This window comes from Pogona vitticeps, chromosome 2, assembly GCF_051106095.1.
Source record: "Pogona vitticeps strain Pit_001003342236 chromosome 2, PviZW2.1, whole genome shotgun sequence".
NCBI classification, from domain to species: Eukaryota; Metazoa; Chordata; class Lepidosauria; order Squamata; family Agamidae; genus Pogona; species Pogona vitticeps.
In genome coordinates this window covers 16044140-16069456 of record NC_135784.1, presented here as the reverse complement: position 1 = coordinate 16069456, position 25317 = coordinate 16044140, and the positions used below count along the sequence as shown (strand labels likewise).

The 25317-nt window shown below is 44.5% G+C and overlaps 3 protein-coding genes across 3 annotated transcripts in view; all 3 read left to right on the top strand.

Annotated features, from left to right (window-relative positions):
* LOC144587388 (uncharacterized) overlaps positions 1–20122 on the top strand; it is a 54700-nt gene extending 34578 nt beyond the window's left edge. The window contains exon 2 of the mRNA XM_078387928.1: positions 18679–20122. Within this exon, the coding sequence (XP_078244054.1) occupies positions 18679–19697 (1019 nt within the window). The 3' untranslated portion in view covers positions 19698–20122. The remainder of the gene's footprint in view (positions 1–18678) is intronic.
* The window catches only part of LOC144587386 (uncharacterized), a 176572-nt gene that overhangs the window by 135725 nt on the left and 15530 nt on the right, over positions 1–25317 (top strand). The gene's annotated exons all lie outside the window — the stretch shown is intronic.
* Positions 9075–11399, top strand: LOC144587366 (uncharacterized). The gene has a single exon (XM_078387767.1). The coding sequence runs from the start codon at positions 9281–9283 to the stop codon at positions 10973–10975; it is 1695 nt and encodes a 564-aa protein (XP_078243893.1). The 5' UTR covers positions 9075–9280; the 3' UTR covers positions 10976–11399.

Genomic DNA, 25317 nt, shown 5'->3' with positions numbered 1-25317 from the left:
AGAGAGTCTTTCTTCCAGGGCTTGGTTTCCAGTCCCCTGATCACCCTTGTTGCTCTCTTCTCAACTGGCTCCAGTTTGTTGGCATCCCTCTTAAATTGGGGTGTCCAGAACTGGAGCCGGAACTCAAGATGAGGCCTAACCAGTGCTGAATAGAGGAGAAATAGTACTTCAAGAGGCACCTCTACACATGGAAATCGCCAGATGGGCAATACCGTAATCAGATTGATTACGGTAGATGGAGAAGCTCTATACAGATGGAGAAGCTCTATACAATCAGCAAAAACAAAACCTGGAGCTGATTGTGGCTCTGATCATCAGCTTCTCATAGCAAAATTCAAGATTATACTGAAGAGAGTAGGAAAAACCACTGGGCTAGTCAGGTGTAATCTGTCTGTGTGTGTGTGTGTGTGTGTGTGTGTGTGTGTGTGTGTGTGTGTGTGTGTTTGTTTGTTTGTTTGTTTGTTTGTTTGTTTGTTTTATATCCCGCCTATCTAGTTGACTCAGGACCACTCTAGGCGGCTAACAAGCAGAGAATAATAAAATAAACATATATAAAACAGCGTAAATAATAAGAACCTTACAAAGATAGAAAACTAGTAGAGGGGGGAAGAAAAGGAACGTCAGGAATTGTCTGGTGGGAAGGCCTGCTGGAACATCCATGTCTTTAATTGATACTTGAAAATACCTAGCAAGGGAGCCCCGCGAATCCCAGGAGGTAGATTGTTCCAGAGGCGAGGAGCCACCGCCGAGAAGGCCCGATTTCTTGTCTCCTTCTCGGCCTCCCTCGGCATTAGGCTCCTCAGCCTCACCTCCTGGCTCGCACGAGTGACACGGGTAGATCTTGGTGTGCAAAGATTAACATGATAAAGGACAAAAATGGAAGAGACCTCACAGAAGCAGAAGAACAGGTGGCAAGAATACGCAGAGGAACTATACCAGAAAGATTTGGATATTCCGGACAATCCAGATACTGTGGTTGCTGACCTAGAGCCAGACATCCTGGAGAGTGAAGTCAAGTGGGCCTTAGAAAGCTTGTCTAACAACAAGGCCAGTGGAAGTGATGACATTTCAGTGGAGCTATTTAAAATCTTGAAAGATGACGCTGTTAAGGTGCTACATTCAATATGCCAGCAAGTTTGGAAAACCCAACAGTGGCCAGAGGACTGGAAAAGATCAGTCTACATCCCAATCCCAAAGAAGGGCAGTGCCAAAGAATGCTCCAACTACCGTACAATTGCACTCATTTCACACGCTAGCAAGGTTATGCTCATAATCCTACAAGGTAGGCTTCAGCAGTATGTGGACCGAGAACTCCCAGAAGTGCAAGCTGGATTCCGAAGAGGCAGAGGAACTAGAGACCAAATTGCTAACTTGCGCTGGATTATGGAGAAAGCCAGAGAGTTCCAGAAAAATATCTGCTTCTGCTTCATTGACTGTGCAAAAGCCTTTGACTGTGTGGACCACAGCAAACTATGGCAAGTTCTTAAAGAAATGGGAGTACCTGACCATCTTCTATATCTGCTGAGAAACCTATATGTGGGACAGGAAGCAACACTTAGAACTGGATATGGAACAACTGATTGGTTCAAAATTGGGAAAGGAGTACGACAAGGCTGTATATTGTCCCCCTGCTTATTTAACTTATATGCAGAATACATCATGCGAAAGGCTGGACTGGAGGAATCCCAAGCCGGAATTAAGATTGCCGGAAGAAATATCAACAACCTCCGATATGCAGATGATACCACTCTGATGGCAGAAAGTGAGGAGGAATTAAGGAACCTTGTAATGAGGGTGAAAGAGGAGAGCTCCAAAATGGTCTGAAGCCCAACATCAAAAAAACTAAGATCATGGCCACTGATCCCATAATATCCTGGCAAATGGAAGGGGAAGATATGGAGGTAGTGACAGATTTTACTTTCTTGGGCTCCATGATCACTGCAGATGGAGACAGCAGCCCCGAAATTAAAAGACGCCTTTTTCTTTGGAAGGGAACAATGACAAACCTCGACAGCATCTTAAAAAGCAGAGACATCACCTTGCCAACAAAAGTCCGAATAGTCAAAGCTATGGTTTTGAATATGTAGTGATATACGGAAGTGAGAACTGGACCATAAAGAAGGCTGACCGCCGAAGAATTGATGCCTTTGAATTAGATAGACAAATACTGCTGTAAATACATGTTGGTGGAGGAAATGCTATCGGAGGTTGCATGAGTTATTTCTGGACTGCCTGGACTGCGAATTACTCTGCTAAAACTGCGATTTGTGCTAAGAAACGCTAACATAATATTACAGAGCCAATTATCCATCTTGTCACTGTTCATTTGTATGGTTTTTTTTACCCTACGTGGAGAGGTTTGCAGTTATTTCATACTGTTGTTTTCAGCCCAATGGTTATCAAGATCATTTTGAATTTTGTTCCTTTCTTCCAGGGTGTTACCGTTCACTTGATAGCCACTGAATCTCTTGTGTCTTTAGCTAAATCTAAAAATTTTAGGAAAGGAATATGAGAAAGATTTCTGAATACAAAGAAGGCTGATGAATGCAATAAACTTTCTTCTCTGCACCATTTCCCCCTAGATCCTCAATTCACTATTAATTCTCTCCTTCGAGCAGATGGGGCAAAAGAGAAGGAAGTAAGACTCCATGGGACATTGCCAGAAAGAGGGGAGGATGAAAATGAGTACTGCGGGGAAGGAAATGAATCACTGAGGCAGAATCGGGAAGACCAGAGGAGAGACATGTCTCACAGATATCTGAGCGGCATTGCCTCTGAAGAAGAAATGGGAAAAACAACAAACAGGAGTTGTTACATAACAGCACTGATGTTACCTGTCTGTCATGGGTTTGGAGGGAAAGTTCCATCCTATGGGGAGTGGAAGGCGGGACATCAGGAGGAGGGGCTGTACTGTATAAATATGTGATGCCTGTGTGGTGAGAGAGAGATGCTGAGACAGACACTGTGAGACACTGGGTTGTGACGAAGCAGCAGCTGGGAAGAAGAAGCTGTTGTGGGAGTCTGTGTGTCAGACAGGGTACTACTGTGTGTCAGAGTACCAACCTGATAGGTTCAGGTGTCTGTTGGTTAGCCAGAACTGATGGGTTCAGGGTCTGTGCTTCAAGTTAAGGGTTCTGGGTGAACCAAACTGTATGCTTGTATGAGTGAGATTAAGCCACGTTACTTTGTTTTATTCACCTAATCATTTTATTATCCCTGTGTGTTGTATGTAAATAAACCTTATTCTTTTATTGTTTAAAAATCCATCCCTGGTCTGTGTGACTTCTTAAAGGGAATGGTTGGTGGCAGCTTAGTAACTGTGTGACATATCCCAGTAGGTCTGGGTTTGTCACATTGATTGGTGTCCAGCGTGTGGGATACGACTGGTCCTGTTGTCCAGTGGTCCAGCAAAGCCTTGGCAAGTGTGCCCAGAGCAAGGGGGGGTCTAGTCAGGGACAGTCTGAGGCGCGTAGGTAATCTTCTAGGTGTACCTCACGGGGAGGTGCGCTAGTAGAAGAACGTGCCAACTGGGGAGACTTAGATTAAGGTGCTCTGAGGCAGCCTAGTTTTGGCGGGAAAAAGCTGAGGCAAAACTGCGTAGCAACAGCGAGCTAGCTTGCCAGCTGAGAGGCCCAGCAGAGGGGGGTAGGCTCTGACTCGATACTGTTGCAAGTTAGTGCTGAAGAACAGCAGCAATCTCTAGGGAGAGCTGGTTCTGAGGCAAAAAGGAAAAAAGTGGTCGTTTTATTTTGAGGCTTGACTTTTTAAAGCAGCCTGTTCTGAGGGGGGGTTATGCCCTTGACTCGAAGCCAAGTAGCAGAAATGAGTGAAGTGAAAGACCCCCAGATTGACCAAGGTTCTGAGGATGAATTTGGCTCAGTGCAAGGTGACAGCACAGGAGAGCAGAACCCAGAACTCAGAAAATTGCTCATACTCCAACAGCATGAACTGAGGATGAGGCAATTTGAAATGGAGGAAAGGGAAAGAGAGAAACAGCGGCAATTTGAATTAGAGAGAGAGAGAGAGAGAATGGAGAGGGAGGAAAGATTGGAGAGAGAGAGAATGGCGTTTGAATTAAGAAAACTGGAACTGATGAACCAGAACAATAATAATAATAGGGATTCTGAGGGAGGCCCATTGTCTAAGGCTGACCTGAAGAAATTCCCTGTGTACCACAAGGGAGATTGTCCTGAGGTGTTCTTTTCCTTAGTGGAAAGAGCGTTTGTGGACTTCTCAGTGAGGGAAACTGAGAAGATGACCATCATGCGATCTTTAATCAGTGGTAGCCTGGCTGAGGTCTATGCCGAGATGCCTGAGGAACTGATGAAAGATTTTGCAGAGTTTAAAAAACTGGTGTTTGCAAGACATGGGATAAATGCAGAGCAGCTGAGACAAAGATTCAGGTCCCTAACCAAGAAACCAGAACAGACTTTTACCCAAGTGGGGGCCCAATTGGTGAGGCTGCTTGAGAAATGGCTATCGCAGGAGGGAGTAGAGACCTATGAGCAGCTTAAAGACTTGATAGCCCTGGAACAGTTCTATTCAGTCCTGCATGGGGAATTGAAATTCCAGGTGAGGGAAAGGAAACCGAAATCTGTGGCAGCAGCCGCAGAGATCGCAGATTTTATCTCCCAAATAAGAAAGCCCTTGGGTGAGGGGAAATCTGTAGGTAAACCCAAAGAAACCTACAGCAAGTACTCTCAGGGACCAGGGAAAAGCCAGCAAGGGGGAGGGGCCCATGGTGAAGGGAAGCCCTCAGACATGAAACAAAGACCTCAGATTTTGGAGGGAAAACCAAAACAAGATGAGAGAGAATCAAAATACACCAGAAAATGCTATTTCTGTCAGGGAAAGGGTCATCTAATCTCAGAGTGTGAGAAATTAAAGCAGCTAAAAGGAATGGTGCCTCAGAATTCTAGTGGGACCAAGCCAAAAGCTGTGTTCTGTGTCCAGAAAGAGCAAGGCTCAGTGTCACAGAGGGAGCCTGTTGCCATGACTACTCAGTCTGGAACAGCTACCTCTGCTGATCAGGCTGAGGAAAATGGTCCTCTTATAGAGGTAAAGCGCTGCTTGCTGGTAAAAACAGATTCTCAGTTGTTTGAGACAGCTGGGGTGGACGTAGGAATACTTGACCGTCAGTATAGGGGGCTGCGGGACACTTGTTCCCAGGTAACCCTGTGCCATCCAGATATTATTCCTAGGGAGTTTATAATCCCAAATGAGAGCATAAAGGTGGCAGGGATTGAGGGGCAGGTAATCTCTCTGCCAGTAGCAGAGGTACCTGTCAACTTTCAAGGCTGGAGGGGAGATTGGCGGCTAGCGATTTCATCGACTCTGCCAGCAGCCGTGCTCGTGGGAAATGACCTGGCTGAACATGTGAAACGGGTGCTAGTGATTACACGCTCACAAGCCACCACAGGGACAGTTCAGGGGGGTAATGATGAGCCAGAGACGGAAGCAGAGGGGAGTTCAGAAGCTGTGGTGGAAACCTTAACCACAGACAGCAGATTTGGACAGGAGCAAAAGGCAGACGCCACTCTCCAAAAGTGTTTTGAACAGGTGACTGACGCCCAGCTAACACCTGAAACCCCAGTGAGATTTCTGGAGAAAAAGGGGATTTTATATAGAGAGACCCTGAGGAATATCTCAAAAGGGGGAGATGGGATCAGAAGTCAGCTGGTGGTACCTGAAAAGTATCGCCCCATGATCTTACAAAGGGGGCACTCTGACATGTTTGCTGCACACTTAGGGGTGAACAAAACACAGCAGAGAATCACACAGAATTTCTACTGGCCTGACATAGGGAAGCAGATCAGGGAGTTCTGTAAACAATGTGATGTGTGTCAAAGGCAGGGGAATAACCGCGACAGGACCAAAGCAAAGTTGTGCCCTTTGCCTGTGATTGACACTCCATTCAAATGCATAGGGGTGGATATTGTGGGACCTTTGCCCAAGGCCACAAAGAGGGGGAACAGGTTCATCCTAACAATTGTGGACCATGCCACAAGGTATCCTGAAGCCATACCCTTGACTAACATCGAAACTAACACAGTGGCCGATGCTTTGGTGGGGTATATGTCCAGGATGGGATTTGCCTCAGAGATAATCACAGATTTGGGAGCATCGTTCACATCAAAGCTCATGAAACGCTTATGGCAAATCTGTGGAATAAAGCACAAGGAAACCACTGCCTATCATCCTGAAAGTAATGGGTTAACTGAGAAGTTCAATGGGACTCTAATGCGCATGATTAGGGCTTACTTGGCAGAGAATCCAAACAATTGGGACCAGAAGCTGCAATCCCTTTTGTTTGCTTATCGATCAGTGCCACAGGCCAGTACCGGGTTCAGTCCATTTGAACTTTTATTTGGGAGAAGGGTGAAAGGGCCTCTTGATTTGATCAAACAAAATTGGGAGCAGATCACCCAGGATGACCCACAAGACGTTGTGACTTACATAGTCACCTTGATGAATGACCTAAGGAGAAATCTAGAGCTGGCAGCAGAAAACCTGCAAGCGCAGAAGGTCAGACAGAAAACATGGTATGACCACAAAGCTAGAGAGAGGCACTTTGACCCAGGGGAGGAAGTGCTTTGGCTTAGGCCCTGCAGAGAGAATAAACTGCAGCTCAAATGGGCAGGACCATATAGGGTCATTTCCAAGATGTCAGACCTGAACTACCTAATAGAGCAGGAGGAGAACCAAGCAAGGAGGGTGGTTCATGTGAATGCCCTAAAACCCTACTACAGAGGGGAACAGAGGGTTTTATTCGCAATAAAAGCAGCTGAGAGTGAGGAAGCTGAATTACCCTTCTGGGAGGGTAGAGGGGAAGTAAAATACAACCCAGAGGAGGTAAAGATCAGTCCTGCACTCACCCAAGACCAGCAGCAAGAACTAAAAATGCTGCTTAGTAAATATCAACAGGTGTTTTCCAACAAGCCGGGGATAGTGAAGGGAGTGATGCATCGGATCCACACAGGGGATGCACCCCCGCAGGCAGTATCCCCATACCGAGTAACGGGACCCTATAGGGACAAGGTGCGGAAGGAGCTGGACGAGATGCTGAGGGAGAACATAATCGTCCCCTCTTCTAGTCCTTGGTCCTCTCCGATAGTCCTTGTGGACAAGCCTGATGGGAGCATTAGGTTTTGTGTCGATTACAGGAAATTAAACCGTGTAACCACTCCTGATGCCTACCCAATGCCCAGGCTAGACAACCTGATTGAAACCATAGGGGGTTGTCGGTTCATCTCATCATTGGACCTGGTAAAGGGATATTGGCAATTAAGAATTGATCCCAGGGATCAAGAAAAGACTGCCTTTTGCAGCCCTTTTGGTCTCTATGAGTTTCGAGTCCTGAGCTTTGGTCTCAGAAATGCACCAGCCACATTCCAAAGGCTGATGGACCAGACCTTGGCAGGGCTCAGTGACTTTACAGTGGCCTACATTGACGACATAGGGATCTTCAGTAATACCTGGGAAGATCACCTGATACACCTGGAGGTAGTGCTGCAGAGGTTAAGTGCAGCAGGGCTAACAGTAAAGGCCAGCAAGTGTCAGCTGGGTAGCCCAGAAATAAAATACTTGGGTCACATGGTAGGGGGAGGAATGATAAAACCCCTGGAGGCCAAAATAGAAGCTGTTCGTGATTGGCCTAGACCCAACACCAAGAAAAAAGTCAAATCATTTCTTGGGTTGGTGGGCTACTACAGAAAGTTCATCCCGAGGTTTAGCGAGATTGCGGCTCCGCTGACCGATCTGACGAAGAAGAAGGCTGATGACCGCATCCCGTGGACCAGCGACTGTGAGGCGGCGTTCCAGAGGTTGAAGGAGGCGTTAATCAACTATCCTGTCCTGCGTGCTCCAGACTTCGACCGGGAGTTCATCATCTACACCGATGCGTCTAACAGCGGGGTAGGAGCAGTTCTGTGCCAGGAGGATGAGAATGGTGACCAGCATCCAGTGTCCTACCTGAGTAGGAAACTTCAAAAAGGTGAGAGACATTTGGCAACCGTGGAGAAGGAGTGTTTGGCCATAGTCTACGCGATCCAGAAGGCCAAGCTTTACATCTGGGGAAGACATTTTATTCTGTGTACTGACCATTCACCATTGCAATGGTTAAAGACAATGAAAACCCACAATAGCAAACTTATGAGGTGGGCTTTAAACCTACAGGACTATGACTTTGAAGTGAAGGTGGTCAGAGGGTCAGTGAACTGTGTTGCTGACGCCTTATCAAGAAGACCGGAAGAATGAAGACGGCGAAAGAACATGGACTATGTGTATATAATGATGACAAAAAGTAAAATGTACCTGGTTTTGAATTGGTTTGTATGAATAAAGGTAAATTGATGTAATGTATATGGTAAATGTTTAAATGCCTATTTGCTTTGTTTAACTTAGAATGTAAGTATGAGTAAGTATTATATGGGATGTATAACTATTGTTGTGTATTTTACCTAGGTTGTTTTTTGGTGAAAAGCACCTTAGCTTTCCCCCTACAAAACAACTTATAAAGAGGGGAGGTGTTACATAACAGCACTGATGTTACCTGTCTGTCATGGGTTTGGAGGGAAAGTTCCATCCTATGGGGAGTGGAAGGCGGGACATCAGGAGGAGGGGCTGTACTGTATAAATATGTGATGCCTGTGTGGTGAGAGAGAGATGCTGAGACAGACACTGTGAGACACTGGGTTGTGACGAAGCAGCAGCTGGGAAGAAGAAGCTGTTGTGGGAGTCTGTGTGTCAGACAGGGTACTACTGTGTGTCAGAGTACCAACCTGATAGGTTCAGGTGTCTGTTGGTTAGCCAGAACTGATGGGTTCAGGGTCTGTGCTTCAAGTTAAGGGTTCTGGGTGAACCAAACTGTATGCTTGTATGAGTGAGATTAAGCCACGTTACTTTGTTTTATTCACCTAATCATTTTATTATCCCTGTGTGTTGTATGTAAATAAACCTTATTCTTTTATTGTTTAAAAATCCATCCCTGGTCTGTGTGACTTCTTAAAGGGAATGGTTGGTGGCAGCTTAGTAACTGTGTGACATATCCCAGTAGGTCTGGGTTTGTCACAGGAGTATCAGTGCTCTTCAACGCTCAGAGTATCAACAAAGCATCCCTCTGAGGAAAAGACCAGTGAAATGTCCAACATGTCACGCCAAGATAAATCTGTGTCACTGTTTGGAGGATGGAGAAAGTTTCAGATGGAGCCCAGAAGATACAAGATTTCACACAGGGGAAAAACACAAATTCTTTAGTTCTGACTTTAAAGGACCTCAATCAATGCATTCTGAAGAGAACGTCTGTAAGTGCATAGAGTGTGGCATGAGCTTCAACAGAAGTCCAGAACTTAAAAGACATGAAAGAATACACACAGGAGAGAAAGCATACAAATGTCCTGAATGTGGACAGGCCTTCAGACGCAATTCACATCTTCAAGTACATCAGCGAATTCATACTGGAGAGAAACCCTATAAGTGTAAAGAATGTGGGAAATGTTTCTGCCAGAGTAGTGATCTTCAAGTACACCAGAGAATTCATACCGGAGAGAAACCCTATAAGTGTAAAGAATGTGGAAAATGTTTCAGTCGTTCCTCAACTTTTAAAGTACATCAGCGCCGGCATTCAGGGGAGAAACCGTATTCTTGTAAGGAATGTGGGAAATGTTTCTGCCAGAGCAGTGATCTTAAAGTACACCAGCAAATTCATACAGGAGAGAAACCCCATCAGTGCAATGAATGTGGGAAAAAGTTCAGCCTGAAGGCAAACCTTGTAGTACATCAGCGAATTCATACAGGAGAGAAACCCTATAAATGTGAAGAATGTGGAAGGAGTTTCAGCCATATCGGAAACCTTAAAATACATCGACGAATTCATTCAGGAGAAAAACCCTATGCATGTAAAGAATGTGGGAAATGTTTCTGCCAGAGCAGTGATCTTCAAGTACACCAGCGAATTCATACGGGAGAGAAACCCCATCAGTGCAATGAATGTGGGAAAAAGTTCAGCCTGAAGGCAAACCTTGTAGTACATCAGCGAATTCATACAGGAGAGAAACCCTATAAATGTGAAGAATGTGGAAGGAGTTTCAGCCATATCGGAAACCTTATAATACATCGACGAATTCATTCAGGAGAAAAACCCTATGCATGTAAAGAATGTGGGAAATGTTTCTGCCAGAGCAGTGATCTTAAAGTACACCAGCAAATTCATACAGGAGAGAAACCCCATCAGTGCAATGAATGTGGGAAAAAGTTCAGCCTGAAGGCAAACCTTGTAGTACATCAGCGAATTCATACAGGAGAGAAACCCTATAAATGTGAAGAATGTGGAAGGAGTTTCAGCCATATCGGAAACCTTATAATACATCGACGAATTCATTCAGGAGAAAAACCCTATGCATGTAAAGAATGTGGGAAATGTTTCTGCCAGAGCAGTGATCTTCAAGTACACCAGCGAATTCATACGGGAGAGAAACCCCATCAGTGCAATGAATGTGGGGAAAAGTTCAGCCGGAAGGCAAACCTTGTAGTACATCAGCAAATTCATACAGGAGAGAAACCCTGTCAATATGAAGAATCTAGGAAAATCTCCACAGTTGGGTCAACCTTCAGAAAACATCATAAAGAAGAGAAACCCGTACAGTTCAAAGAATGTAAGAAGAGGTTCACCAAATACTCAAACGTCGCAGTACATCAAGCAATTGACTCAGGAGAAAAACTCTATACATGCAAAGAGTGTGGTAAAAAATTCAAGCAGCTCTCAGATTTTAAACTTCATCAACACTCACATTCAGGGGAGAAATTGCATCATTGTAAAGAAAGTGGGAAAAGCTTCTGTCTGAACACAGATCCTGGGGAACACAAACAAATTTATTCAGGAGAATCTCTCTATCAGTGCAAAGAATGTGGGGAAATCTTCCGCTATAGAGCCCATCGTATTAGACATCGACAGATGCACAGAGAGGGAAAACTTTGAAATAATTATCTCCTTAAACTCCATCAACCTGTCTGTCTTGGAAAGAGACTGAAGAGAGAAGTTCATGCCACAGTGAAAGACTAGTTGTCGAATTATACCTTTGTGAATCTGTGAATGCATGTAAGAAAAAAGACTTTATGGTGGCCCCAAATGTGGGCATCCCCTCCACAGAAATCTTCTTTTCCTCCAAAGATACACAAAAGCCACATTCCTGATAGCATTTTACAACAATAAGGAGATAGTTAACAGGGGTGGTGCTGTGAGTGGACTCTTTCATGTGTTTTAAGATAATTGCCTTCTGTTCTGTGATTTTTAAAAAATATTTCAAACCTAAGTTTTTGATGAGATACTTTTAACATGAGTCTAATTTTATCATTTTACAACAATTGCCTGGAAATTGAAATAAATATTTAGACTGGAATAAGGCCTCATTGGATGAGCCATGATTATGCAAAAAGGATCCTGAGAGGATGAGTGTGGATAATTTTAACCTTATTTGCACGAAAGATCGTGAAAAAGTTTGTGTAAGTTATGGGGACCCTAAAGGGATGTTCAAGTGTATGAGATATTTAAGGAGTGGTGTCAACATTACCAAAACACACTATTGAAGAATAAGGAAAAACCTACAAGCAGGGTTAATAATACAGTATAACACTGAAAGAAGGACCTCGGAGCACTATGAAGCTTTATAACACCCCTTGGTTGTTTGAGTCTGTGGTAGTCCATCACAGCTGACATTTATTCCTGCAGGGGTTGATTCTAGTGTGAAACCAGATACCAGTCTCTCCCTCTCTCTCCCTCTCTCTCTCTCCCCCCCTCTCTCTCTCACACACACACAAACACAAAAACACACACACAGAGAGAGAGAGAGAGAGAGAGAGAGAGAGTTTCCATAGCCAAGGAGGAATACAGCATTTAGTCTCCCGAGACTGATCCCCACATTTTGTCACCACCATCACTTATGGACTGAGGTTGTTGTCCAAAAAATATGGAAGTCTTATTCCTGTACAACACCTTAATGTTGAAAAACATGATGTGTGTCCATGAAGATGGAGGGAGCCGGTGGCAGGGCTTAGTTTTTGAAGGAACACAAAGTCTCCCTGTGTGTTATAGACCCTGTGTGCTAGACAGGGTACCTGTCAGGAAGCTAACAGATGACTAATGCCTTGCAGCTCCCACAGAATTTAGCCTCTTCTAGCCCCTTTTTCAGTCTCTATGTAGAGTTATCCTATCTGAGATGGAGCCTTCATTCCTCAGTTGATGTGTAGGCATCCTTCAGTCTCAAGAGAGTATGGTAACATGCTCTGAATAGAGATCTTGGTACAGTGTCTAGTGTGGCTGAGAAGGCCAATTTGAGAGTAACAATCCCTTCCACGCTGAAGACACATACAATCTGCCCCCTGTCCAGCTCCATGATTTTGTTGGTTTCGGGACTGCGTTTTGCCTCAGCCTGCTGAAAAGTGTCTCTTCAAATTGGGAGATACCATGCTGCACTGCCTGCCTCCAGGTTGAACACTAAGATGTCAAGTTTTCCGATCTGTTGAGGTCCATTCCTAAGGCCTTCAGATCCTGCTTGCAGATCTCCTTGTATCACAGCTGTGGTCTCCCTCTGGGGCGTTTTCCCTATACTAATTTTCCATACAGGAAATTTTTGGAATCCAACCATCAGCCATTCTCATGACATGCCTGAGCTAAAGTAGACGTCACTGTTTCAGTAATGTATACATTATTATACAATATGTATTCCTCAGCTATTTGTTGTTCAAAACATCAGAGAGTAATGTGGATGTTTTGTAAAAAGCAGTAGAACACTGTGTCTGTGTGTGCTTTCTACTTCTCCTACAACATGGCTGGCTTTCTGCAACCTGGTTCCCTCTGTATGTATTGGATCACAACTCCCATTCTCCTCACTCACTGAAATTGGCGTCTCACATGGCTCGATGCCTTTTGAGTCCCTCTTGTTCTGCTGAATAAAGGTGTGACAGCTCTGGTTTGCGTTGTGGAATCACACAGTGCTAGTGTCTTTCTGTGCCATGGAAGGCAGCCCATCTAGGAGAAGGAAAACTCCAATTTCAAACCTCCACTGCCTTGTGGCTATATCCACTCATGGAAAAGGCTTCAGGAGTTAACCTCGAGGCAAAATCCGGAGCTGGAGTCCCGAAGGCAGCATGTGTCGTTCTGCCAACTCCTGCGACGTTGCTGGAACCAGTTGTATTGGCTCTTGCCTTTCCATTGGACCATTTCAGCAATGTGGAGAGGGGGGATTTGCTGCTTGGGTAACAGCCTATCCTCCATATTACCTTACCCGGGCTTCATGCTCTGGAGAGGACACTCCTCGATTCAGAGCATGTTACCATAGTCTCTCGAGACTGAAGGATGCCTATGAGTGTCTTTCTGTCCATTTCCCAGGGCTCCATGTCTGGAAATGGATGCGCAGCTGTGAACTCGGCAATGACGGACACAAAGGGGGCCACCCCCAGTTCGGCTCTGACGGGAAGGATTTCCTCAGCCTGGAGACAAGGAGACTCTCACTTGGATGGCCACTGATTCCAAAGCCCAGGTGACCAAGAGATGGTGGGAGGCCGACCAAGTCTGGACTGAGGGCCAGAAGAACGTCCTGGAGGGAGACTGGATCAAGTGGCTGCAGAAGTACCTGGACTACGGGAAGGAGACTCTCCTGAAGACGGGCGAGGTTGAGAAGGAGCACAGATGTGACACGCGGCTCTTCAATAATGAAGAGGGCAGAGTAGGGGGAGGGAAATGGAGGCTTGAGCTGAAGATAACAGGTGTAGACTACATACACAAATTCTAGTGTGTTTCTGCAGGACTAAATAAAGATGAAGAGGGTCTGGTTCACTGAGAGGCTTCAGCAGTAGGATCTGGTAGTTTCACAATAACGTCAGGCAACACAGGCTGCAGTGAAAAATGTGGAACATTTATTTGTGCATCAAAGTAATAAACAAGCGTCCTGAACGGGTAAGCGTGCTTTCTCTCCTTCTCCCAATGGCTCCGGAAGGGGTTTCCAACCATCAAATGCAAAAGCGTTACTATAAATGTTATTCCAAGGTCCCGGTAACTCAGGGGGTGTCCATCTCTTCAAGATCATCCCCGATGGAGCATAAAGGAGGGGCACAGTCTAATCCACATCGAAATCATCCCACTGGGCACCTCTCCCCTGCTCCGTCCAATGGCTTTCAGTTGAGAAAACAAAAAATCACCAAAAATTAAGGATGCCTCAGAACAACACCAAATTAAGTTTGCATAGGTTTCAGGAGGTGGGCTAACGATAGCAAGCATTTAAAACACTTTTCAAACAGTTTAAGGCACTTTTACAGGAGTGAAAAGGGACATCGGAAAGGGCTCTTTAATCTCAGTTTCCCTGCTTTTGAAGCTCTTTCCGATGTCCCTTTTCGCTCCTGTAAAAGTGCCTTAAACTGTTTGAACCCTGTTTTAAATGCTTGGCATCGATAGTCCAGCTTGTGAAACGTATGCAAACTTAATTTGGTGTTGTTCTGAGGCGTCCTTAATTTTTGGTGATTTTTTGTTTTTTCTCTCATTGAACTCTATTGAACTGTCCGTCCAATGCATTTCAATGAGAGAAAAAACAAAAAATCACCAAAAATTAAGGACGCCTCAGAACAAAACCAAATTAAGTTTGCATAGGTTTCAGGAGGTGGGCTAACAATAGCAAGCATTTAAAACACTTTTCAAACAGTTTAAGGCACTTTTACAGGAGCAAAAATGGACATCATTGTGCAAAAATTCCCCATAGGAAACATCGTTGTGTGAGGTGGCAAATTTTTCAGGAAAAGCCATCGTTGTGTGAATGTATCGTTGTGTGAGGCAATCATTGTGCAAGGCACCACTGTACTATTTTTGTACCTTTGGTACTTGCTTTGAAGAAATGGGTTTTACCCATGAAAGCTTGCAAATTGTACTGTATGTTTATAGAAGTATCACCTATTCTTTAATAAGCTAGTTCTCTGTAATAATTGATGCGCTAGAAACAACTCTTTGTGTTTTAAGTAATGCACATTCTCCCTCCCTATATTAAGGGTAGTTTGCCACTTAGTATATTGGCTCTTTCTTCACCTGGTCATGACGCCCACACCAACCATCATGGGGGATGTTTCTAAATGGTAGTTTGCCACTTAGTATATTGGCTCTTTCTTCACCTGGTCATGACGCCCACACCAACCATCATGGGGGATGTTTCTAAATACAGATGGCATATCATGATTAGACCACATGCCCACATGCCCGAGAAAGAGTATTTCCATCCATGAATGGAAACAAGCTCGCCTTTAAGATGCTATAATATTTTAAAATATTTTTATTTTGCATTTTGAAATGTTTACAATTATTTAAGGAGATTTTATTGATTGCACTATACCCTGACATCAAAATGTAAAAACTGTCATTCAGTGTGTATTCTGCTCCCATTAGTATCACAGCACTACTCTGGGCGGGTTACAACTCATAAATTAGAAAACAAAAATAAAAATAGAGATATTAAAGCCAACAGCAATAACCCAACCCCCCCCCCCAAAAAAAAACAGATGGCACCGACTAATCACAGAGTGGATGGAGGAAAAGAGGGGAGGGCAGAAAAGGAGGGGAAAGAAAACAAGTGGGGGAAAGAGGTCAGCTGGGGCCAGTGTGAAAAGTCTCCCTGTAAAGCCATGTTTTTAATTGCTTCCTTAAAGTCACACAATGAAAGCATTACAATCGACGTTCTCAGAAAGTGCAGGGATCACCGTGAATCGGTGCAGTAGTGGGCCCACACAAGCGGATTGTGCAACACTCTGATTTTCTTTCAGCCAGAGTAAAGCTAGCTTTAGCCCAGCCTCATGTGAACCCCAGGTGAAAGGGTATCTTCTCTCACCAGCACAAGGGGAGTGAAATCCATGGTCAGTGCAGATGGGCCCTTCACGGATGCATCATGCAGAGAAGGTGAATGGCCGCCACTGAAATAGAAAAGAGGGAGGAAGAACCAATGGCCTAGAAACGTCCTGTATTCAGATTTTGCTCATCTTAACACACTTCTACCCTTCCCTACCATGAAACCAAGCAAGGTGATGATCTGAAGAAGCAGGTGCTGCCACAAGTGGGAGTGAACATATGCAGGAGGTCTCTAATTCAACATGTTGCCATGAGGGTGAAGCAGATAACAATAACTACAACTACTACAAGAACAACAACTGCTGGAGTGAGCTAAACATACTGAGCCCAGAACATGCTGAGAACCTTCTCTGGGGAAAGGCATAGCATGCCGGTTGGTATTTGCCTACTTACCTTGGGAAACAGACTGTGACCAGAACTGAAATGTCAATCGCAGTTTCCAGTGGATGGCTGAAATTCTGTTGCTTTACATCATAGGTTGCACGAGTGTGGCTCGTTGAAGCAATTGGGGATCGGGAGAGTCAACTCCTCTGTAGGGCCAATGGATTCAGATGGATCTACTTGAGTTGCTCCTTGTTTTAGCAAAGGAAGCAACAACTAGACTACTAGAGTAGGACCACTTGAATCAATGGAACTTGTCCAGTTGACTCACCAAAACCTTACTGATTCAATGGGCCTACTCTAGCACAACTTACTACACTAAGCCAAAGGATTTAAGCCATTGTGCGCGTTTGTGCTCTTTAATTTTTGAAATCCCCTCAGACATGGACAACATGTGGAAGCTGAGAAAATGAATGAATAGAAACAGGTAGGTTAGTGATAAAATTGTGAAAATGAAGACATCAGAGGAAAAAAAACCTTCTCAAATGTTTTTTCCCTTAGATATTATATTTTCTTCATACAAGAATCTCTCTTTTGCTCTGAACTACAAACTCCAGACTTCCTTGCAGAACGTAGGGTAATTCTTGACAGGTGGTTCAATTTCAAGGTGGGAATGTGGGTATGATAAAAGGAAAAAGCGAAGTGTAGCAATTAGTAATGAGTCACCAGCAGAAGGAAACACAGACTTCCAGACCCCCATCAGCACCTTAGCCAGATATGGGTGCTGGCTTTTGCTCTCTTTCTGGCTGCTAGAAATTCTCCCACTGGGTGAGTCCTCTTTTGATTCCTTTCCCCCATAATTTCTGCTTCTCTGTAGCTGGATGGTGAGCTTTCCTCGGCATTTGGGCGTCACCTTGGTAAATAAGAGGAAAATATGGGGCTTCTAAGAGAGAACAAACGGTGAAACAGAGAAGATAATTTTGCAATGGGCGCATTTTGCCAGAGGGAGACGGTCTCTATGTACCACATCCTTGTGGTGGGGCTGGAGAGAGGGTTCTCTTCTAGGGATGTCTCCTTTGGAATTTTTTTGGATGCCAGTTCCCAGAATTCCTGAATCTAAGATTTCTATTTCAGAGACACAAACCTTAAGACACATGTATTTTCTTCATCTCTAGCAGGGCTTCTTGCATCATTCATTTCGTGATGCAATGCCTCCTGGGCGTAATCTTACAGCTCTTTTGTTTCTATAGACCAGTGGTCTACAACCTTGGGCCTCCAGATGTTCTTGGACTTCAACTCCCAGAAATCCTGGCCAGCAGAGGTGATGGTATAGACACTGCATTCCAAAAACTACCGTGCCCTGGGATTTGGGGGTCAGGAACTGGAGACCTATAGTGCAGCCTCTGAAGACTAGGCCCTGAGGTCTAGAAATTGAAGGTGTCTGAAATTGTAGACTGGGACTACCAAAAATTCCTCCAGAGGAGGAATTCTGGGATAATTTGGGGTGTTGGAGTACAGGATATCCAAATGCCACATCCTTATTATTTTCTCTTAATTGGGTAAGGTGGTAGCATTATGACTTCCATCTATAAACACCTGAATTAGATTCTCCCTTCCAAGGCAATGGAACTCATGACTGAGTTTAGGGCTGGTGTCCTGACTGTTACTCTAAAAAGCTTCTGCTCTGTTGTTAAAGGTGACAGATGAAGGTTGACCTTTGATCAACACCCATGGAAGGAGAGGCTTCTCTTAAGGATGAACAGAAGCAGCTACAAGGAGGAGCCAACTAAAAAGAAGATGATACAGATGAAGCTTTTCTTCTCCTTTTAGAGGGCCTTGAGGATTTACAAGGTATATATCCCCTGATCACCCTTGTTGCTCTCTTATCAACAGGCTCCCGCTTGTTGCCATCCCTCTTAAAGTGCAGTGTCCAGAAACTGGAGCCGGAACTCAAGATGAGGCCAAACCAGTGCTGAATAGAGGAGAACTAGTAGCTCATGGGATTTAGAGACTATACATGCAAGATAAAATAGCGTTTGCCTTTTAATGCAGCCAGCTGGCGCTCTTGGTTCATATTCAGCATATGAACTACAACAATTCCAAATTCCTTTTCACTAAAAATATTACTGAACCAAGTATCCCCCATTTTGTAACTGTTCATTTGTGGGCTTTATTTACCCTAGGTGGAGAACTCTGCAGTTATCCCTGTGAAAGTTCATTCTGTTGTTTTCAGCCCAATGATTGAGCTTATCAAGTTCTTTTTGAATTTTCTTCCTGTCTTTCAGGTTATTACGTTCCCTTGATAGCCAATGAACCTCTTGTGTCTTTAGCTAAACCTAAAAATTTTAGGAAAGGAATATGAGAAAGATTTCCTGAATACGAAGCAGGTTGATGAATGCAATAAACTTTCTGTTCTGGCACCTTTTCCCCCTTAAACCCACTAGATCTTCGATTCACTATTAATTCTCTTCTTCAAGCAGATGTGGCAAAAGAGAAGGAAGCAAGACTCCAATGGACATTGCCAGAAAGAGGGGAGGATGAAAATGAGAACTGCTGGGAAGGATACGAATCACTGAAGCAGAATCAGGCAGACCAGAGGAGAGACATATCTCACAGATATCCGAGTGGCCTTGCCTCTGAAGACGAAATGGGGAAAACAACAAACACGAGCATAACTGCTCTTCAGATCTCAGAGTATCAGCAAAACATCCATCTGAGGAAAAGTCCAGTGAAATGTCCAACATGTCACACCGAGATAAATCGGTGTCACTGTTTGGAGGATGGAGAAAGTTTCAGATGGAGCCCAGAAGATACAAGATTTCACACAGGGGAGAAACACAAATGCTTTAGCTCTGACCTTGAAGCACCTCAACCAATGCATTCTGAAGAGAAAGTCTATAAGTGCAGAGAGTGTGGCAAGAGCTTCAAGAGAAGTTCAGAACTTAAAAGACATCAAAGAATACACACGGGATACAAAGCATACAAATGTCATGATTGTGGACAGGCCTTCACGTGCATTTCGAATCTTCAAGTACATCAGCGAATTCATACAGGAGAGAAACCCTATATATGCAAAGAATGTGGGAAATGTTTCAGTCATTCCTCAAATTTTAAAGTACATCAACGCCGTCATGCAGGGGAGAAACCATATTCTTGTACAGAATGTGGAAAATGTTTCTTCAAAAGCAGTGATCTTCAAGTACACCAGCGAATTCATACGGGAGAGAAACCCTATAAGTGTAAAGAATGTGGAAAATGTTTCAGTCACCCCTCAACTTTTAGAGTACATCAGCGCTCCCATTCAGGGCAGAAGCCATATTCTTGTAAAGAATGTGGGAAATTTTTCTGTCGGAGCAGTGTTCTTAAAGTACACCAGCAAATTCATACGGGAGAAAAACCCCATCAGTGCAATGAATGTGGTAAAAAGTTCACCTGGAAGTCAAATCTTGTAGTCCATCAACAAATTCATTCAGGAGAAAAACGCTATGTGTGCAATTAATGTGGAAAATGCTGGAGTCATTCCGCTGCTTTTAAAGTACATTAGCATTCAGGGGGGAAACCATATTTTTGTAACAAATGTGGGAAATATTTCTGCCAGACGAGTGATCTTTAAGTACACCAGCAAATTCATACGGGAGAGAAATCCCATCAGTGCAATGAATGTGGGGAAAAGTTCAGCCAGAAGGCAAACCTTGTAGTACATCCACAAATTCATACAGGAGAGAAACCCTATAAATGTGAAGATTGTGGGAAAAGCTTCACAGTTGGGTCCTTATCTCCTTAAACTACATCAACCTGTCTGTTTTGGGAAGAGACTGAAGAGAGAGGTTCATGCCACAGTGAGAGCCTAGTTTTCGAATTATACCTTTGTGAATCTGAATGCATGTAAGAAAAAAGACTTTATGGTGCCCTCAAATGTGAGAATCCCCTCCATGGAAATCTTCTTTCCCCCCAAAAGATACGCACAATCCACCTTCCTGATGGCATTTTACAACAATAAGGAGACAGTTAACAGGACTGGTACTGTGAGTGGACTCTTTCATGTGTTTTAAGATAATTGTCAAAGGAGGATGTGATGCGTGTAATTCCCTGGCTTCTGTTCTGTGATTTTTTAAAAATATTTCACAACTAAGGTTTTGCTGAGATAGTGAGTCTAAATTTATCATTTTCCAAGAATTGCCTTGAAATTGAAATAAATATTTAAACTGGAATAAGGCCTCTTTGGATGAGCCATGATTATGCAGAAGGGAAGCTGACAGAATGAGTGTGGATGTGTAGATCTCTCTCTCTCTCTCTGTCTCTGTCTCTCTCTCTCTCTCTCTCACACACACACACACACACACACACACACACACACACACACACACACACACACACAGAGTGAGTTTCCATAGCCAAGGAGGAATACAGCATTTAGTCTCCCGAGACTGAGCCCCACATTTTGTCACCACCATCACTTATGGACTGAGGTTGTTGTCCAAAAAATATGGAAGTCTTATTCCTGTACAACACCTTAATGTAGAAAAACATTATGTGTCTCCATGAAGATGGAGGGAGCCGGTGGCAGGGCTTAGTTTTTGATCTTGGTACAGTGGATAATAATGAGCTTATTTGCACGAAAGATCTTGAAAAAGTTTGTGTACGTTATGGCAACCCTAAAAGGATGTTCAAGTGTATGAGATATTGAAGGAGTGGTGTCAACATTACGAAAACACTGTTGAACAATAGGGAAAAACCTACAAGCTGGATTAATAATGACACTGAAAGAAGGACCTCGGAGCACTATGAAACTTTATAACACCCCTTGGTTGTTTGCCCTTTTCCCTAGGAATCTGAGGCTGAAGGCTAGGTATGTCTGCATGGATATTTTGCTGAGGAGTTTCTGTGTGTGTGTTTGTGTGTGTGTGTGTGTGTGTGTGTGTTTGCTGGGCTTTCTTTTGGTCTTCCCCACCGCATGGTCTAGGGCAGTGGTCCCCAACCTTGGGCCTCCAGATGTTCTTGGACTTCAGCTCCCAGAAATCCTGGCCAGCAGAAGTGGTGCTGAAGGCTTCTGGGATTTGTAGTCCAAGAACATCTGGAGGCCCAAGGTTGGGGACCACTGGTCTAGGGGGTGGGGCTTTCTACTTTAAATGAGGGTGTCCCAGGACTGCGCGCCGTTAAAACTTTGATTTCAAACCTCCACTGCCTTGTGGCTATATCCACTCATGGAAAAGACTTCAGGAGTTAACCTAGAGGCAAAATCTGGATCTGGAGTCCCAAAGGCAGTTTGTGTCATTCTGCCAACTCCTGTGACGTTGCTGGAACAAGTTGTATTGGCTCTTGCCTTTCCAATGGACCATTTCAGCAATGTGGAGAGGGGGGATCTGCTGCTTGGGTAACAGCCTATCCTCCATATTACTTTACCCAGGCTCCATGCTCTGGAGAGAACACTCCTCAATGAGAGCACTATGAAGCTTTATAACACCCCTTGGTTGTTTGAGTCTGTGGTAGTCCGTCACAGCTGACATTTATTCCTGCAGGGGTTGATTCTAGTGTGAAACCAGATACCAGTCTCTCTCTCTCTCTCTCTCTCTCTCAGTATATTTCCATAGCCAACCATGAATACAGCATTTAGTCTCTCAAGACTGAGCCCCACATTCTGTCACCTCCATCACTTATGGACTGAGGTTGTTGTCCAAAAAATATTTTTTTTTATTTTATTTTTATTTATTTTATTTATATCCCACCTATCTGGTCGGGTCAGGACCACTCTAGGCAGCTAACAACCATAAAAAGTACAATAAAAATATATAAGCAATTTAGATAATAAAAGCCATACACAGAGAAACTGTAGAAGAGGAAAGAAAAGGCGTCAGGAATTGTTAAGGCGTCACGAATATGGAAGTCTTGTTCTTATACCACATGTTAATGTTGAAAAACATGATGTGTTTCCATGAAGATGGAGGGAGCCGGTGGAAGCGCTTAGTTTTTCAAGGAACACACAGTCTCCGTGTGTTACACTCTAGACAGGGTACCTGTCAGGAAGCTACCGGATGACTAATGCCTTGCGGTTCCCACAGAGCTTAACCCCTTCTAGCCCCTTCCTCTGTCTCTATGGAGAGTTATCCTCTCTGAGATGGAGCCTTCATTCCTCAGCTGATATTTAGGCATCCTTCAGTCTCAAGAGACTATGGTAATGTGCTCTGAATAGAGATCTTGACACAGTGTCTAGTGTGGCTGAGAAGGCCAATTTGAGAGTGACAATCCCATGCTGAAGACAAATTAGATCCGTCCCCTTTCCAGCTCCCTGATATTGCTGGTTTCAGGACTGCCTCTTTGCCTCAGCCTGGTGTCCAAGGGTCTCTTCAAACTGGGAGAGGCCATGCTGCACCGCATGCCTCCAGGCTGAACACTCAGTTGTTAAGGATTCCCATCTGTTGAGGTCTATTTCTAAGGCCTTCAGATCCTGCTTGCAGATCTCCTTGTATCACAGCTGTGGTCTGTCTCTGGGGCACTTTCCCTGCCCTAATTCTCCATAAAGGAAATTTTTGGAATCCGACTATCAGCCTTTCTTACGACATGCCCGAGCCAAAGTAGATGTTGCTTTTTCAGTAATGTATACATTATTATACATTATGTATTCCTCAGCTATCAGTTGTTCAAAACATCAGAGAGTAATGTGGATGTTTTGGCTAAAGCACTAGAGATGGGCACAAGGTGCTTCATTATGCTTTGGCCCAATTAGTCCACATGGCAGCACAGCTGCTCTGTGCCTCCTCATCATGTGAATCTCCAGTCTGGACAGGAGTCCAAACTTCCCAGCCCCACCTCCTCCCACAGCTGACCACTCAGATGAGGAGGTGGGATGGAGATTCTCCCTGCGCGGCTGTCGAGTGCTCAGCTGCCAGAGGAGGCAGAGCAGGGAAATCTCGGCTCCTGCCTAGACTGGAGAATCATGTAATGAGGAGGAACGGAGCAGCATGTGTCAGCTGGTGTGTGGAAGTGTCAGTGAGGGGGAAGGGAATGTGCAGCAGCTTTGCTGTCACACATACAAAGCATGACAAAGCACTTCGTGCCCACCTCTAAAAGAAGACTGAGGTAGGTGACATTGCACAAGAGTTAATGTTTATGGTGGTTTCTCATCTGCGCCAAGTCACTTCCAAAAGTTACCGTATTTTTCCATGTATAAGATGATAAAAAGGTAAAGGTTCCCCTTGATCATTTTTGTCCAGCCGTGTTCGACTCTAGGGGGCGGTGCTCATCCCCGTTTCCAAGCCATAGAGCCAGCGTTTTTGTCCGAAGACAATCTTCCGTGGTCAAATGGCCAGTGCGACTTAGACATGGAACGCTGTTAACTTTCCACCGAGATGGTCCCTATTTATCTACTCACATTTTGCATGCTTTCGAACTGCTAGGTTGGCGGGAGCTGGGATTAGCGATGGGCGCTCACTCCGCCACGTGGTTTTGATCTTACAGCTGAAGATCTACAGACCTTACAGCACAGAGACTTCTGTGGTTTAACCCACAGTGCCATCACGTCCCTTGTATAAGATGCTACTTCTTCCTAAAATCATTACACTAAAACTTGAGGGCTGTTTCTTAGACAAAATTAAGCTGAGATAACTGAGAACAAAGATCTTCCTTAGATCTCCCCAGAGACCACCTGCTTCTGAGAGGCAGGCACTCCTGTGTTCCTTTTTCCTTTTTGGCTGAAAGGCGTTTCCATGTCCGTTCACAGCAGCCATTGGCTCTTCTGCCTTCTGGGTGGGCTTTCCCATGAGTGGGGGAGCAACGCAGGTGGGTTTGGAGGCAGGTGGCCACTTTCCTGACTGGATGCATGATCTTCCTGAGCCCCTTTGGTTCCTGGGGATAGCAGCCCTCCTGTTGGCTGGAGGTGAGTCTCTCTGAGGAGGGATCAGGAAGCAGGATCTGAACTCAGCCCTGGGTCTGCCTGAGAGGGATGTTGCACCACCTGTCGCTCTCCAATGGGAGAATTCCATTGTGCGAATGAATGCCCCATTGCCTGACGTGTGCCAGGGAAATCCTCCTGGCATGGCTTCCCCTCATATCCTTCCAGTTACACGAAGCGTCACTGTCTCTGGAGACCTGGCTTCAAATTGTTCCTGGGCCAGTGTGTGTCTGAGGGGTAATGGTGTGACAAACCCAGACCTACTGGGATCTGTCACACAGTTACACTAAGCTGCCACCAACCATTCCCTTTAAGAAGTCACACAGACCAGGGATGGATTTTTAAACAATAAAAAGAATAAGGTTTATTTAAATACACACAGGGAAAAATAAACAATCAGGTGAATAGGATAAAGTAACGTGGCTTATTCTCACTCATACAAGCATACAGTTTGGTTCACCCAGAACCCTTAACTTGAAGCACAGACCCTGAACCTATCAGTTCTGGCTAACCAACAGACACCTGAACCTATCAGGTTGGTACTCTGACACACAGAAGTACCCTGTCTGACACACAGACTCCCACAACAGCTTCTTCTTCCCAGCTGCTGCTTCGTCACAACCCAGTGTCTCTCAGCGTCTGTCTCAGCATCTCCCTCTCACCACACAGGCATCACATATTTATACAGTACAGCCCCTCCTCCTGATGTCCCGCCTTCCACTCCCCATAGGATGGAACTTTCCCTCCAAACCCATGACAGACAGGTAACATCAGTGCTGTTATGTAACACCTCCCCTCTTTATAAGTTGTTTTGTAGGGGGAAAGCTAACGTGCTTTTCACCAAAAAACAACCTGAATAAAATACACAAAAACAGTTATACATACCATATTATACTTACTCATACTTACATTCTAAGTTAAACATTTCAAATAGGCATTTAAACATTTACCATATACAATACATCCATTTACCTTTATTCATACAAACCAATTCAAAACCAGGTACATTTTACTTTTTGTCATCATTATATACACATAGTCCATGTTCTTTCGCCGTCTTCAATCTTCAGGTCTTCTTGATAAGGCGTCAGCAACACAGTTCACTGACCCTCTGACCACCTTCACTTCAAAGTCATAGTCCTGTAGGTTTAAAGCCCACCTCATAAGTTTGCTATTGTGGGTTTTCATTGTCTTTAACCATTGCAATGGTGAATGGTCAGTACACAGAATA

What these genes read in the sequence shown, in the direction of transcription:
- LOC144587366 (XM_078387767.1), top strand. Translation starts at nt 9,281, where the DNA reads ATGCATTCTGAAGAGAACGTCTGTAAGTGCATAGAGTGTGGCATGAGC.